This window comes from Mesoplodon mirus (genome assembly GCF_964341445.2).
Source record: "Mesoplodon mirus genome assembly, chromosome: 10".
NCBI classification, from domain to species: domain Eukaryota; kingdom Metazoa; phylum Chordata; class Mammalia; order Artiodactyla; family Ziphiidae; genus Mesoplodon; species Mesoplodon mirus.
Window position 1 is genome coordinate 12,834,477 of NC_138986.1, and position 17,200 is coordinate 12,851,676.

Consider the following 17,200-nt stretch of genomic DNA (forward strand, 5'->3'; position numbering starts at 1 on the left):
TTTCTTTTGAATCTTTTATTATTGGCAACTTTTTGAAATGCTGGAGTACCTTCCATGAAAATGAAAAGTAGAGAATACTGACTTAATCATGATTTATTTTATTCTCTTTTGCTTTTATTTGTGAAAAACAGGCTGCCCAGCAGGCATCTTCGTCTTCACCCAAATTGAATGAAATATCACGTTCTTTCTCTTCCATGGAAAACATAAAAAAGACACCCAGCAGTTTGTCTTCCCCCATATCTAGAGAAGGACGGTCCTGGATGGACGTGGTTGACAGTTTGTCTGCCGCTGAAGACGTGGGACAGTCTGTGACATGCGCTGTGCAGGCCCGCTCACCTGCACCCTCGGAGGCAAATGGTCGCAGGGCCCTGGAAACCAGCTTCGCCACATCAGAAAGTGGAATTTTGAACTCTTTATCCAGTGATGACGCTTCTTCATTGAGTAGCAACCTAGATCATCTTTGTGTCCCAGACAAGCCAGCTGGATCAGAGATGACGGATAGAGGTAAACCAAGAAACTATTTACTCTTTTTCGAGAATGAATATTTGTATGTGGATGTGGAATGCTAACGTCGATTGTAAAAAGAATGTTTAAAGTCACGAATGATTCAATAATTAAATGGTCAAGTGGGGCTAAGTCCAGGGGCTACTTCCGTAGAGGAGAGGATATCACATGTAGAAAACTCCAGCTTCAGGACCATTTATTACCCGCTGTAAGTGTCACCAACCACATGCTTACAACTATGAGACGTGTTCAGAAAAGAATGATACTTTTTCACCAATCTGAGGTAAAACTTGAGTTTTTTGTTTTGTTTTGGTTTGGTTTTGATTGGTCCCATGTGCTGTGCTCTGGAGCTTGTGGTGATTAGATCGACATTTTGTAGATGACATCACCACCATGGTTCCAAACATACGCAGAGCTACCACCTTCCCTGGACTATAAGCACAGATGAGGTCTGGGTCCTAGCAGGTCAGCTCCTGGGGGGCCTTCCTACATGGTGAACAGGAAGACAGACAATCTACGTGCACTTTGGGGGGCAGCATTAGAACTTTAAAACTAAAGGAGAGCACAGCTTATGTGTTTGAAAAAAAGCTTGTTAAGTCTTAGCAAATGAAAGAGTTTATTGGAGTATAGAAATGAAGAGTGTGAGCTTTCTTAATACTCCATGATTGTTGGTCCTTGTCTTTTATTCAGACTAACTTTTAAAAAATGATTAGTTTTCAGTCATGATGGGTCTTTCCTGATGGTCTGTGCCTTATTCATTCCAGTGTAAAACAAGTTTACCTGATAGCAGATACTGAAAAATGAGAGAATGATGAGATTGATTTGTATTTTTTCAGTGTACCTTTGAGGGGAAGTTGACTAGCTAAATTCCCATGATCGCCAGTCAGGGTGGCCTGATGACGTAGGTGACAGCTGTCACCTCTCCCCCAGCCTAATCAGGGAAAGTTTCTTTAAGTTCTCAAGTTTTCATAGTTACCCTATTAATTTGATATTTAGTATCAGAGTAATTTAGGCCAAGAATTACAACTACAGACCCGTGTGTCCATAGTCACTGCTCCCTGTGACCTTATGTGAAGATGCTTTACATACGGCAACTCAACATAAGTTGAGTTACCTGCCTGGCCTCTGATGTCATTTTTGTTTGATACCCCTAATTTAGGCCAATTATCTACTTTACAATTAGAAAAAATGGAGTAAATGAAGTCATTGCCAAAATAACCTACTTTTAGAGGTGAATGAGGTAGGGGCAGGGGGATCAATATTGGACTGTACAGAATGGAAGGCAGTAGACTCAAGCTGGCCTCAGCTTTGTGAGGTGTTTTGATATGAAGATATTGGGCTTAATTTGTACCTCTGTGGAAGTATGAAATTGATGCAAATTTTGAAGCCAGTGGTGCAAGTAAAAAGGAAATAATTTTAGGTTCAGCATAAGAAACTTCTTTTTAACATTGAGAACTGTTCAAAATTGAATAGGCTCCTTAGAAAGTATGTGTTCCTCGTCATTGAAGGTGTTTACTCATTCTGAGACAACCATTTTCACTGGGTATTAATTGCATATTGCATGTCGATTACAATTTTTTCTCTTATGAAGATATACTGAAGAGGGAATTTAAGTACCTTGAACTAGATGGCCTCTAACTTGATACTTAGAAGATCCTTCCAGATATAGGCCTGGTGGAACTAAGGAAAATAATGAAGAGGACCATATCTATTATTTTCCTGCTAAAAACTCTGGCTTTAATTATTGGGCCATTAGTAGAACTAAAATGTTTGTTTCATCATGCACAAATACACATACACTCACATGCACACACACACACACAGCACCCTGGGATGAGGATGGCCTCAAAAGCAAAATAGAGAATAAAATTTCATTTGCATTTGTTCTCAAGAGATAACACTGCGATTGAGTTTTCCTTTAGGACGAGTAACCTGATAGTCATGGGAAGGTGCATGCAATTCTTGTCCATGTCTAATGTCATTCTGGGCACGAGTGTGCTGCAGAGCCTGGCTGAGTACCAACAGCTCTTTTAATCTAAGAAGGAAGAAACCAAGTATTTTAAAATTTTGAGTTAGGTGCAGAGTGACCAACAATATCTGTATGCTTCTTCAAACAGCTTGACATAAAGGTATTCCTTGGAGTAGAAAGGAAGAGAAAATAAAACTATTTTTCCCCTCACTGATTTGTTGGCACTTGCCATATGTTACAAAATTTTTGCTGATGATTTTCTCCTGCTGCTGGGGATTTGGTTAAATTCCCAGCAGAGTTAAACTACATAAAGTCATTGCTATGGAAACAGCAACCCAGTTTTCGCTTGCGTTTGCGATGACGTGCTGTTGAGTAATCAGATTGAGTACTGTGCTTTTTTTTTTTAAACATGTGTGTTTGTGTGTTGGAAAAGAAGGTAGCATTTCATTTTTGTGACTTCTAAAAATTATTATCTTTTTAGCTGCCAGATAAAAAAAGAGAAAAGTGCTAAAATTCCTGTGTTTGAAATATTGTTCAGCATTTTTTATAATAGGGATTGAAGTTTTGACATGGTCCATGACAGGAGTTAGGATTTTAGATTAAGTCCCAGTTTCAAGATGTGTTTGCTGGAGAAAGAGGCTTTTATCCTAGAAGAGATTCTTAAAGGTTAATAACTGAGCCCTGAAACAAGCAGACAGAATGTATTATAGCCTTCTTTTTATTTAGACAATGAGAGAAATATTTTACAGTTGGTATGTGATTAAAATTGTGGTTGCTAGAATTTTATACCGACTTTAAACCTTTTTAGACGTTTTTCCCCTGCAAAGTAAGCTATTTAAACAATGCAGGGTGTTAATTGCATTCTATTGCCTTTCTACATTGGGAGTTCCAGAGCTCTTCAGACTCTTCACTGAGTCTTTCCACAAAGTGTAATGGGGTTAAATGGAATATTCACCTCAGCTCAGTTTTACTCTATACCGTTTCTTTCTTTAATGAAAGGTTATTTGGCCCATGACTCATGCCTGTGTAATGATGACTCCCACTAAAGTAGTATATTTTTTAAAACTGATGAACTTACAGTGACACATCATAATTACCCAAAGTCCGTAGTTTAACTTAGGGTTCACTCTTAGTGTTCTACATTCTGTGGGTTTAGACAAAGGTATAACAACGTGTATCCATTAATACTGTATCATACAGAGTATTTTCACTGTCCTACAAATTCTCTATACCCCACCTTTTAATCCTTCCCTTCCCCAATGCCTAGCAACCACTGATAGTTTTTACTCTCTCAATAGTTTTGCCTTTTCCAGATGCAAATTCATGTCATATATGAACAAAGATAGTTTTATTTTTTCCTTCCCAATCTGTATACTCTTATTTCCTTTTCTTGTGTTATTGTGTTGGCTAGGACTTTCAGTACAATGTTGAAGAGGAGTAGTGGGAGGGGACATCCTTGCCTTGTTACTGATCTTAGTGGGAGAGCTTCTAGTTTCTCACCATTAAGTATGAAGTTAGCTGTAGGTTTTTTGTAGATATTCTGTATTGAGTTGAGGAATTTTCTTTCTTTTTTTAAAAAATTAATTACTTAATTTTTTTATTTTTGGCTACGTTGGGTCCACGTTGCTGTGCGCAGGCTTTCTCTAGTTGCAGCGAGCAGGGGCTATTCTTTGTTGTGGTGCCGGGCTTCTCATTGCGGTGGCTTCTCTTGTTGCAGACCACAGGTGCCTACGGGCTTCAGTAGCTGTGGCTCGAAGGTTCTGGAGCGCAGGCTCAATAGTTGTGGCACATGGGCTTAGTTGCTCTGCAGCATGTGGGATCTTCCTGGACCAGGCCTTGAACCCATGTCTCCTGCATTGGCAGGTGGATTCTTAACCACTGCACCACCAGGGAAGCCGCCAGGAATTTTCTTTTTATTCCTTGTTTACTGAGAAGTTTTTTTTTTAAATCACAAATGAGTATTGGGTTTTGTTAAATGCTTTTTCTGTGTCTATTGATATTATCATGTGATTTTTTTCCTTCTTCCTCTTAAGCCTATTGATGTGATCAACTACATTAATTTATTTTCAAATGTTGAGCCAGCCTTGCATATCTGGGATAATTCCCACTCGGTCATGGTGTAAAATTTTTTTATTCTTCAATTTGCTAATATTTTGTTGAGGAATTTTGCATCTATGTTCATGAGGTATATTGGTTTTCAGCAATGAAATGTATTTGTCTGGATTTGATGATTAAGGTAATGCTGGCCTCATAGAATGAGTCAGGAAGTATTCCCTCTGCTTCTATCTTCTGAAAGAGATTGTAGAGAATTGGTATAATTTTTTCTTTAAATGTTTGGTAGAATTCATCAGTGAACCCATATGGGACTGGTGCTTTGTTTTAGAAGGTTATTAATTATTGATTCAATTAGAAGGTTTTTCAATTATTGATTGAATATAACCCTATTCAAATCATTTATTTCTTCTTGTGTGAATTTTGTTTCTTTTAAAGAATTGGTCTGTTTCAGCTAGGTTATTAAATTTGTGGGCACAGAATAGCTCATAGTATTTTTTTACTATCCTTTTAATGTCCCATGGGATCTGTAGTGATATCCCTCTTTTTCATTTCTGATGTTAGTAATTTGTGTCCTTTCCTTTTTTCTCTAACCAAAACCAAATTTTAATTTTTAATTTTACTGTATCTATCTAGACACTTGACATTTAGTAAGTATAGTTTACTTACTGAGTTTTTAAAGAATCCAAATCCAAAATTAGCTTGCTGTGTTTATTATGTATGGATATACGAAGGAGGTGAGAATGAGATTAAGAATGGAAATTTTGACCAAACAGTGAATGTTTAACAAATATGTTTTGAGGAGGTACTATATTTATGGCTCAGTTGTTGGCATTTGGAGATGCTTTTTGAAGATAACAAAGGCAATAGCCCTCTTGCATAGAACTTACAGTCTGGCGCGTGTGTCTGTTTTGGCAGGGTTTGGAGACCATTAGCAGGTAAATAGAAGAACAGGATAATTTCTGGTAGTGAGTCAGTTCTATAAGGGAAATTAGGTAAGGGTATATAATAATGGAGGTAGGAAGAACGACCTTTATTTAGATGACTGGTTGGGGAGGATCTCCATGAGGAGGCAATATTTGATCTGGGACCTGAATTTCACAAGGGAACCTACACATATAAACAATAGCTGGCAAAATGCCCCAGACAGAGAGAAAGTAGAGTATAAATGCTCTAGTACTGGCACAAATTTTGAGGTTCAAGAAACAGAAATAAATCCAGCATGGCTGGAGCAGAGTGGGTAGGGGCAGCATAGGAAGATACTGGAGAATTCAACAGCAGCTGGCTTCTGTGGCAACTCGTGGGTCCTTTAAGGTATTTGGATTTTGTTCTAAGTGCAATGAGATATTTTTGGAGGAAGTGAAGCTGAGGAATGTTTTCGTGTGGTTTACATTTTTAAAAGATCACTTCACTGTATGAAAAATGGATATTAGGAATGTAGCTGTCGAAATAGACCAACAATGAAATGATGGTAGCAATGGGGTGGGGAGCAGAAAAAATACACATATGTGGGATATATTATAAACATACAATGTAAGAATGTAAGATTCATAAAGGATTGTTGCCTGGTTTAGTCTATCCCTAGTCTTTCAACTGCACTGCCCAAGTACACAGTGGACATTCAAAGATATGTGATGGATGAACTTAATAAAGGGATCAAACGTGTGAGGGAAAGAGAGGAATCAAGCATGAGTCATTAGTTTTCCAGAACATTCAGTCCCCTGTGGCATGAAATATAATCTCAACTGTATAGAATTTTTATCACTCCCTGGGAAAAGGTTTATTAGTAGGGATATAATGGCCATGTTGACATATGTAACTCTAAATGTGTACACTGAGGATTTCCTATAAGGCAAAAATAAGGAAATCTTGCAAGTAATTGTAGATCACACTAGATTATAACCATAGACATAAGGACAAGAGAGCACCATCTTGAAAAGGTAAGGGCATTTATCTGCTCCAAACCTTCATTTTCTGCTTGTGAAATTGTACTGGGGTAACTTCTTCTTCCTCTTGCCTCACTGCTCTTGGCATGAAGTGCCCCTCATATCTTTCCCCTCCTTTTGACTCTTCCGTTTTTATATTTTGTGCTCATTTGTCCCCATCATTGATCCATGTGGTTGATCGATCCAGCAGGTTATGGAGCCAAGGTTGACATATTTACCTACTGTGCATTGGGTTTGTATACTTGATTTTAGGCAGTTTCAAGCTTTTTTCCCCATTTATTTCCTATTCAAACTTCACCTCATAAATATATTTTAAAAAGAAAAACAAAAAAAAACCCCTAACCAGGGCTTCCCTGGTGGCACAGTGGTTGAGAGTCCGCCTGCCGATGCAGGGGACACAGGTGCGTGCCCCGGTCCAGGAAGATCCCACATGCCACGGAGCGGCTGGGCCCGTGAGCCATGGCTGCTGAGCCTGCACGTCCGGAGCCTGTGCTCCGCAACGGGAGAGGCCTCAACAGTGAGAGGCCTGCGTATGGCAAAAAACCCCACAAAAAACAAAAACCCTAACCAAATACCTTTTTATGTGCATGCCAATGTTTTTTGTCTTCTTAGGGTGTGAGCAGATATAGAAATTTTATGTCTGCATTAAATATTTCACCTAATCCAGGGTGCTCATATGATTGGAAGAATACATTTTGAAAACAACTGGAATCTTTGTTTTAAGAATGTAAAGCTACTTATTAGAATCTTAGGCAATGAGCTCAAGCTAAGATTATTTCTGAAAATCACTGCCACAGAGGCAGTAATAATAAAACAAAAGAAAAACAAACACTAAACTTCTCCCAATAGACTAGGTTTATTATTATCAATGAAAGCAATAATGCAGTACAAACATACTGAGTTGCCTTGCTTAACAGAAACATCAAATATCCAAGAGAAAATAGGTAACTGACAGGCAGAGAAGGTAAAGCAAATATAGGAAAATGAGGGAAACCAAAGTGAAATTCTTTTCCGAGTTACAAGAACACAAGTAAAAACACTTGCTTTATACTTGGATGCTTTCTCTGACTTTCTCAATCTGATTTTTCTCTTATAGAATTTCTTTTACTTGCCATCTTTTTTTTTTAGACCCCGACTTTGAATTCTCCATTTCTATGCATTTATACCTTTGCTGTATACAGGGACCCGCCTACCATGATAGCGACTCTTGCCTTCTGCTCCAGATTCAAACTGGTTCATTATCCCCAGGTGCCCAGTTCAAATGCCCAAGCAGAGAATCTGATTATCCAGTCTGTGTTTTAGGTTGCTGACCAGCTTACGAATTTCCTCTCCTAGGATCTAGTGCCGGGTGTCCCTGTGAGAACAGAATCTGAGGTATAAAACCTGGGCATCTCAGAAGCAGAGGCTCTGGGTGGGGACTTTTCCCTTGGAAGATAGAGTAGTGGTGGCAGGCATCTGAGCCTTGGCCTCGCCATCTACCATCTTGATGACTATGCATTATCTCATTTGAAATCTTCTTCACTGAACTTTATTCAAAAGAAAGTATATCAAATATATTTATAGTACAAAGAATAGTGTATAAGGCAATAAGCTTTAGGTCAGAACCTAGGTTTGTCTCTTTGTGAATTTGGTCAAGGTTTTTAATCTTTCTGTGTCTTGACATTCTCTCCTTTATATCAGGGTTAATAATACTTTCCTTGTAGGGTTGTTACAAAGGTAATGACAGAATGTTGGTATAGCAGTTAACACAGTGCCTGTCACCTAGTTAAAAACTAAATACATGATAATGATCTCCACCACCATCAACAAAAGCAGAAATAGGCAATCTGTCTCTCAAAATTATACTATGCTAACGTTCCTGCTTAGTAGTATCCTTATGGTTACAATAAGTTATCTGGATTTATCTTAGTTAAAAATTTAAATTTGTCTGTCATTATGATTGTAAGTCTCTTGGCTGTAGAGTTGTCCAAATCACTAATTAAAGGAAGTCTGTAGGGCTTCCCTGGTGGCGCAGTGGTTGAGAGTCTGCCTGCCGATGCAGGGGACACGGGTTCGTGCCCCGGTCCGGGAAGATCCCACATGCCGCGGAGCGGCTGGGCCTGTGAGCCACGGCTGCTGAGCCTGCGCGTCCAGAGCCTATGCTCCACAACGGGAGAGGCCACAACAGTGAGAGGCCCGTGTACCGCAAAAAAAAAATATCATCCCTTTATTGAGTCTAAATCATTAGATTATTGACCTAAGTTTGGAGAATGTTTACTAGTCTGACCCCTCCAGACATTCTGAGCCAGTCTAACAGAAGTAAAGGGTCACTAACATTTACCTCAAATTCCTACCAACTCAACAATATTGAGATACTGCTGCTTTAGAGCAGGGATTCTGGAACCCTCCCTTGAGGAAGCCAGATTTGTTTTAAAACTATGATATGGCACGGAGAAAATAGATGCTGCTTTCTGGACAAGTCTCACCTTTCTAGTTGTAATTTCAGTCCTTTTCTCTTCCAGTGAGCTGAGGCTGTTTCTGCACGACTAATTGCTGGGGAGCAGTCTAGCCTTGCTACTCAGAGCATGTCCATGGACCAGCACTTCTGACATCATTTAGGAGCTCGTTAAAAATTTAGAATCTCAGTGCCTGCCATCCCAGACTGAATGTATCAGAAACTGTATTTTAACAAGATCCCTAGGTGATTGTTTGCTTATTAAACTTGGAGAAGACTGGTCCAGAAGTGCATGGGCCTGCACAGTGTGGAATCAAACTTTTATTCCTAATTCCACACTGATTTACATTTTGGAAAGATCACTTACTGTTTTCCAAGAATCTCCACATTTTTTCTCATCTATAAAATAAAAATAGTTTTCATCTTCCTTGGCAAAGAACTTGTGAGGCGTGATGCCTTATGTGGTGAAGGAAATTAAAGTCCTATTATTTTATGTAAGAAGACTAAAATATGCACTTGAGAGGAAGGATAACAGTTGCATTGGAAACACTTGATTGTCAGACAAAATTCTTTTATTTTGCCACAAAAGACAAGGGAGATAGAAATAATTAACTTGGCTTCTGTTTCCAGAGGGAGAGAGACCAGTGGTCTTTTCTGCCAATCTTTTTTTTTTTTTTTTTGCTCTTTTTATAATCTGGTAAGATAAGGGAACAATGTAGTGTTTCCTAATATGATATTAGAATTTAGAAAAATATTTACATAAGAAAGGTGAAATGGAGATTTAAAAAATATTACTCTATCGAGAAGCCTTTGAAAGGTACAGGGATAGCCCTGTAGGATTAGCCAGCCAGCGCTAGTCTTCCATACAGCCATTAGGAAGGACTGTCACCTCGGCTTGGGGTCAGGTGCAAGCTGTGTTTTCTTGTGTGCTTGTACCCTTTGGGTCCTTTTTTTGTCCTATGATCCTATTTATCATCTGCTTCCATTATTACTGGACGTTCATTTTATTGTCCTGTGAAGACCTAGGCACCAGCCATTAGCAACAGTAAAATAAAATCCCCATTTAGGTCATGGATGAGGTTAGATCACAGGTCTTTCCCATGAGTATCTAGCAATATGTTGTATATCTCTCAGATTATGATACAAAAAAGGCAAATAGGGGCAGGAATATGTGTATGGGAGGGAGATAATCTCTGATATTTTTAATTTAAAGGTAATATATATTGATTTAAATATATTAAATAATAATAAAATTATCCAAAGAGGCGGTCCTCTTTACTTTTCATTTAGGGAATGTGCTTTATGCCATGTTATTTCAAGATTCTAAAGTTTATTTTCATCTTTACCAATTTAATATTGTTGAATTAGATATAAGATCTTAATATAATCATTTTATTTTGACATAATTACAAATTAATGTGTTAGTCAAAAGTATTTTTATTTTCTATCACAACCTTTAGCAGCACAACTGAGCAGCTTGGTGAACACAGGGAAAGTAAAGAAGTCATTCTGTTTATCTTCTTTGTTGTATACTTGTTTGGTTTGTTAAATATATATTGCTTTAAAAATACTGTGGTATTAAAAGCTATGTATTCAGGCTTTATTTGAAGTAGAGTCCCCACCTGCCTATCTGTAAAAAAAAGGATGTGTACAATTATTGTGTTCTCGTGGGACTGAAAACTCCGAGTCCTCCATGCTAACGTTCCCCTCTACGAGTCAGATGTCTTTTCATTTACATTTCTTAAGACTTTCTAATGTTTCCAGCTTAACTCCAGGACGGTTGCCATGCTTAGTATTTCTCCTATGCAAGTGTCATCAGTTATCATGATAATCTTATAAAAGTCTACTTTTTAATACCTTTATTGACATATGCTTCACATACCGTAAAATTCACACATAAAAACATACAGTTCAGTGGTTTTTAGTATATTCATAGAGTTGTGCAACTAGCTCCACAATCTAATTTTAGGACATTTTAGCACCACACACAGGAAAAACCCCATACATATTAGCAGTCATTCCCCATTCCTACTTGTCCCTTCCTCAGCCCCAGACAACCACTAATCTGCTTTCTGTCTCCATGGATTTGTTTATTCTGGACATTTCGTTATAAATGGATGATACAGTATGTGTCTTTTGTGACTGGCTTTTTTTACTTCAAAGAATTTTTCAAGGTTCATCCATGTTTTAGTATGTGTCAGTACTTCATTTCTTTTAATGACTAATACTCCATTGCATGCGTGTACCACAATCTGTTACCTCACTCATCAGTTGATGAGCATTTAGGCTGTTCGCACCTTTTGTCTATATCATTCAGGACATTCATGCACAAGTTTTCTCTTAACGTGTTTTTAATTTTCTTGAGTATATAACTAGAAATGGAATTGGTGGGTCATATGGTAACTTAAAATGCTACATTTAGCATTTTGAGGAACTACCAAACAGTTTCCTAAAGTGGTGGGTGCATTTTATATTCCCACCAGCAACTTTAAGGGTTCCAGTTTCTCCACATCCTTGTCCACACTTCTTATTGTACCTTTTTGATTTTAGCCATCCTGGTGAGTGTGAAATAGTATCTCACTGTGGTTTTGATTTGCATTTCTCTAATGACTGATTATATTGAGCATCTTTTCACGTGCTTATTGACAAAAACCTACTTTTGATGTCTGCACAGACTAAGCCAAAAAGTCTAATTGTGTTCAAATGTAGTTTTGAATATTTCCTCCTTTTTTGATAATATTGTGGTAGTGAACAAAGAAGTTTACTGACCAATACTTTAATTTAGTTGCAAAGTTAGCCCAACATCTTTGCTCTTCATTTTATTAAAGACTACTGGGCACACTTGTGGACTTTCTGGTGGTAGAAGGGGGAAAACTATTGCCTAAAGACACTTAATCTTATAAGAGTAAACTGTAAAGTAAGTGAGTGTGCTTAATTTTGATGCTCCTAGACTACTGTTGTATGCTTTTCTCTTCGGTGAGACCTTTTTTCCAGTTCTTCTAAGGCCATACTTCCTATATGATCCTCTATCAAGCTTGTTCTCAGGACGGGAGCTAAAATGCATAAACACTAGGGAGTACATGGTAGAAAACAATCTTATTGTCTATCTGTCCCAACATTATTTTCAGACTGAAGTGAATAAAGGACTGAAGTTCTTAGTAAGAAATTAAAGCAGCATCAAGAGATGGTTTTCTTTGAGTAACTTTCTATATCATTTGAGACTCTTTCAGCTGCATATGCTTGAAAACAACACTCAGAATATCTTAACAAAGGCAATGTACTGGCTCTCATAAGCTAAGAGGGCACTAATGGTATCACCAAAATCCATGTGTCAGTTGGATCCTATGGATTGGCTCCATTCTCATGATTCTTGGCATGATTTCTGGAATCTTCCAGGTTACATCATCACACCACTCAGTTTAGGAAAATAGAGAAATTGATTCCCTGACACCCCAAACCAAAGTCTCAGAATTGAATCTCTTTGGCCCCAGTGGGCCTGATCTGAGACACATGCTCATCCCTGGATGAATGACTGTGGCTAGCATGATGGAACTGCCACTGGCTTAGCCTAGCACATCCGGGGTCCCCCCGGATCCTGGGTGGAGTCACTTTACTGGAAGCATTTGAGCTGAGGCTGGCAAGCTGTGGTTAACAAAGAGAATGGAGGTGTGTGGCATGAGGAATTTTTATTATCTGCTGAAAGCCACAGACCACAGGTGGATTCCTTCATTCAAAGAACAGTTCTAGGAAGGACATTAAAAAGTGATCTGGGACAATGGTTCTCAAGCTTTAGAGTGTGTACTGGTTGGTAAGGTTATCCTGTCCCACCATTGTATTTTAGAAACAGAGAACTTGTTTGGTTTCACAGGTTTATAGGTGGAGAGGAACTTTGCCCCAGGATGAATCATTCCCTGAGTCCCACCAATCTCTGATTTAGATGGTATTTGGATGAGATTTGAGACTTAGAGTTGATGTTTGAATGGGTTAAGACTTTTGGAGATGTTGGGGTGAGTGAATGTATTTTGCATGTGAGAAGGACATAAATTTTGGGAGGTTAGAGGGTGTACTATTATGGGTTCAGTTGTGTCCTTCCAAAGTTCCTGTGTTGAAGTTGTAACCACTGAGACCTCAGAACGTGACCTTATTAGGAAATGGTTATTTTTTGCAGGTGTAATTAGTTAAGAGGTCAATAGGGTGAGCCCCTAATCCAATATGACTGGTGTCTATAAAAGGGGGAAATTTGGACACAGAGACATGCACACTGTAAAACACCACGTGAAGATTAGAGTTATGCTGCCACAAGCCAAGGAACCACCAGAAGCTGGAAGAGAGGCCTGGAACAGATCCTTCCCTACAGCCTTCAAAGGGAACATGGCCCTGTTATGACAAAGTACCACCAACTGAGCGGCTTAGACAATAAAAATTTATGTCTCACAGTTTTGGAGGCTGGAAGTCTAAGATCAAGGTATCAGGAGGGCCTTGTTTTAGGACCACCATGTCAAATGTTCTGTCCTTGATTAACTGGGTTTATTGTTATTTATTTATGTTAATAGAAGAGACAAAAGTGTCTGAAGATGATGAAATGGAGAAGCTCTACAAATCGTTAGAGCAAGCTAGTCTATCTCCTCTTGGGGACCGGCGACCTTCAACCAAAAAGGAGTTGAGAAAGTCCTTTGTCAAGCGGTGCAAAAATCCATCCATAAATGAGAAGCTCCACAAAATCCGAACTTTGAATAGCACATTAAAGGTAAGAAATTTCGGACTGTAGATGAACTCTGTGGATGTGGGGTGAGAAAATGCTGGTTCTGTAGAATGATTTATGCTAACCACATGTGTGGGTGGAGGGTAGGGAAAGGCAGTAAAAGCCAATACAGTCTCTATAGGGTAAGTTGACCCTTGACATTCTTAAAACAGTGGGAAATTCACACAGTAGCACCCAATGCAGTTTTTTTTTATTTGTTTGTTTTTTGTTTTTACAATAGGCCTTGATTTTTGCATTCACTCTGGTGTAAAATGTCAAATACTAAGCTCCTAGATGGCAAGGATCATGTGTAATTTGTTTTTGTACCCTACTACCTGGAATAATAAATGTTGCTGAGAGCCTAAGATAGTCAACTGGTGAGACTACACAGTAAAATTTAATAAGATCTTGGGATTTTGCCTGATTCATTAAAGGGTGCCGTTCTTTTATACTATATCCAGAAGAAACTTTCTACATTTCAGATACAGCAGACTTACGTGATGCTAAGCTCTTGAGTCTGGAGCCAAGAATACCATGAGAGCTGGGCAGTGGGAAACAGACACTTCATGGTAGCAGACGAGCAGATATTTTCACAATGAGAATAAGGGACAGGGCACAGGATGTACTGAAGCTATATTCATGGCCTGCCATAACTAAAATGGTTCTTTATAACAAAAGCATCCTGCTTTCACATTTAGATTATAGCACAAACAAGTAGAGGCCAGAATACTTTGTAAAACAGTCCTGAATTAGCAGAAGATTTATAGATTCTGAAAAGCCTTGTAGACCTGCAATTTAATTCTGTTTTGTACATGTCCTTTTGCATCTTGAATTTGAAGCCCTTTCCAGGAAGAAATATCAGCAATCAAAAGGACAAGGCTACAAAAGATGGTGGAGTGACTCTCAGTCAGATGTCCCAGTTAGTCAGTGGAAGACCTAAGCACCCTAAAAAGCTTGTAAAAATAAGGCCGAAAAATAAAAGGCAAAGGTGTATTTTATTTATACAAAGAAAACCCAAATGTAGAGGAAATTCCCTAGCATTTAATGATGAAAGACATCACTAGCACTCATTTCAAAGTCAAATATGTTCCATAGTATTTATAGAGTTGATAAATGTGTTTGGTCATCCAATGTAATATGCCATACTATGTTGGGATTTTACTGTCTTGTTTGTGATAACTGATATGAGTGAATACATTTTTTATTGAACAAATACTTCCCGACTCTTACTATGTATGAGACACTACTCTAGGACACTGTGACCACTGAGAAGACCCCACTGGACAATGGAAACATAAAGGAAAACAATTACAATGAGATGTGATAAGTGCTATAGTTGATATCAGCTTTGGTAGCCCAGAGGAGGAAACAGCTGCCTACCTGAGGCCATTAGGGACAATGCCATGGAGATGCTGAAACTGGCCCATCATAAGAGATGAAGAAAATCAGGAAGAGAAGGAAGTGCATTCAAGGAGGAGGAGCTGGCCTAGGCAGATGTATATCAGTGGATGAGATGTTGCAGCCCACATTGGGAGAAGTAGGGAATAGAGGCTAAGGAGAGCCTGGACAGTTCAGGCTGCTTCTAGAAGGAGAAAGACGGTGGTCTCAGCTTTCCAAAGAGCAGGAAACTCAGGATTCTGGACCTTCACCCGACCATGGCCAGGGGCTTGGAAACTGGGAGTGCAGGTTTGTACAAAGAATTCAAAGTTTTACCGACACAGCTGGTTCTCTGTGACCTCTTGTTCTCCAGGCACTATGGCCACAGACTTGATGAACTCAGCATCTTTTTCTTTTCTTCCCAGGTATTAGTTATCTATTGCTAGGCAACAAAATACCCACAAACTTAGCAGCTACAGGCAATAGACATTCATTATTTCACAGTTTCTGTGAGTCAGGCATTTGGGTGTGGCTTGGTTAGGTGCTTCTGCTTCAAAGTCTCTTATAAGGCTGTAATCCAGGCATCAGCTTGGGCTGTATTCATTCCTCCCCTGGGGGAGGGTGTGCTTCCAAGCTCTCTCACGTGGTTGTTGGCAGGATTCAGTTCCTCGCAGGTTGTTGGACTGAGGGTCTCAGTTGTTCACTGTCTGTTGGCTGGAGGCCACCCCCAGTTCCTTCCCATGTGAGTCTCTTCATAGGGCAGTTCCCAAAATAGAAGCTGGCTTCCTGCAGAGCAGTAAAGCTACGAGAGTAAGTGAGCAGGGTGGGTTATACCCCAATCTCAGGAGTGACATCACATCGCATTTACAGTATTCTATTCATTAGAAGGAAGTTGCTAGGTCAGCCTTCCTACAGTCAAGGAGGGGAATTACAGAAAGGCATGAGTACCGGGGAGCAAGGAGCATTGGGGCCATCTCAGGGGCTCTCTACCCCACCCAGCTGAAGAGCTGCACTCTCTGAACATTTCTGGAAAGAAGACCTTTCCACAGATCCCTTACACTGGGGCTGATGAAATGTACCCCATGTTATGTATTCCCGTGAACCTCCCAGGAGGCAGGAGGACATGATGATGTGAAAATTGACCTTGTTGAAAAAAAAGAGAAAAGCACGTCAACCTATTCATTAGAGAAAGATTATTTGGTACATGCATGTTCATTCATGTCACAAAGCTATCAGAATTATTTTAACTGTCTTTAAAACTCAGAGCAGTCAGGATAGTGGTTGCCTTTGAGGGGAAGGGGAGGATATGCAGTGGGAGAGGCCACAAGTAAAGCTTTTGAGATGCCGGGTAAGAGTCTTTTTTGACTTTGATGGTGGCTACACAGATGTGTTCATTTTGTGATAATTTCATCAAGCACAAACCTTATATGCGTGTTTTTCTGTATGTGTGTTACGTTGCAATATAAATGTTTACTTAAAAAATACTTCAAAGCCGGAGTGTGGACAAGCAAAAAGAACAGTTTCATGCAGAAACAAGGAAAGTATTTTAATAATAATGTTTATATTAGTAATAGGAACATTCCAGAAATGAAGAAAAATCCTCTCACTGGGATTGTATTGAAATGAATGCTCTTCATGGAAATTCTTCTAGAAAGTTGAGCAAACTATCATGTCACACACTAAAGGCCTTTAGATTAGACCTTTAGGAGTTTCTGATAGCTCCACATCCCTGGACTTTTGGCTAAGCCTGTATTTATTTTTAAATGAACGATTAATGGGTCCAACTGAAACTTTCTCCCAAGATTCCTCTTGCCTGTGTCAAAAGAGGAACGAACACTTCTTTGCCCATCTGCTCTGGTAGAACACATTTCCAGTGCTTAGTTCTTAAGGCAAGTCATGTACTGAATATTTGGAGTGAAGAATGAAAGTACGTTATTTTTCAGAACCCCTACCAGACCCTGCCTGCCTGCCAGAAAGCCAGGAGTATGTTGTCAAAGTGGTTCAAAGCATTCAGTGAGCCTGCGGCTCCATAGGAGAGAAGCAGGGCCTTTGCGTGATGCCCGTTGACCCCAGGGTGCCGAGTCAAGGAAGGAGCTCAGAGGGTTAAGTTGTTTCATTAATTTCCTTCCTCTCTATTCTTATCTACAGTTTTTTCTTTTATCCATAAAAGAACTAAC

At 39.2% G+C, this 17,200-nt stretch overlaps 2 protein-coding genes across 4 annotated transcripts in view; one reads left to right on the top strand and one right to left on the bottom strand.

The window, feature by feature from the left end:
- IPCEF1 (interaction protein for cytohesin exchange factors 1) overlaps positions 1-17,200 on the top strand; it is a 74,802-nt gene that overhangs the window by 51,178 nt on the left and 6,424 nt on the right. The window contains exons 7-9 of one of the 3 annotated variants that reach the window (XR_014295085.1): positions 132-504; positions 13,074-13,370; positions 13,459-13,545. Coding sequence is in view for 2 of the 3 variants with exons in the window: in XM_082633362.1 (XP_082489488.1) it covers positions 132-504; positions 13,459-13,652 (567 nt within the window). In the remaining variant the exon portion in view is untranslated. Of the gene's footprint in view, positions 1-131; positions 505-13,073; positions 13,416-13,458; positions 13,653-17,200 lie in introns of those variants that run through there. The other 2 variants (XM_082633362.1, XM_082633361.1) reach the window with 2 other exon arrangements.
- Positions 1-17,200, bottom strand: part of OPRM1 (opioid receptor mu 1) — a gene marked incomplete at both ends in the record, with an annotated part of 169,552 nt that overhangs the window by 50,462 nt on the left and 101,890 nt on the right. The gene's annotated exons all lie outside the window — the stretch shown is intronic.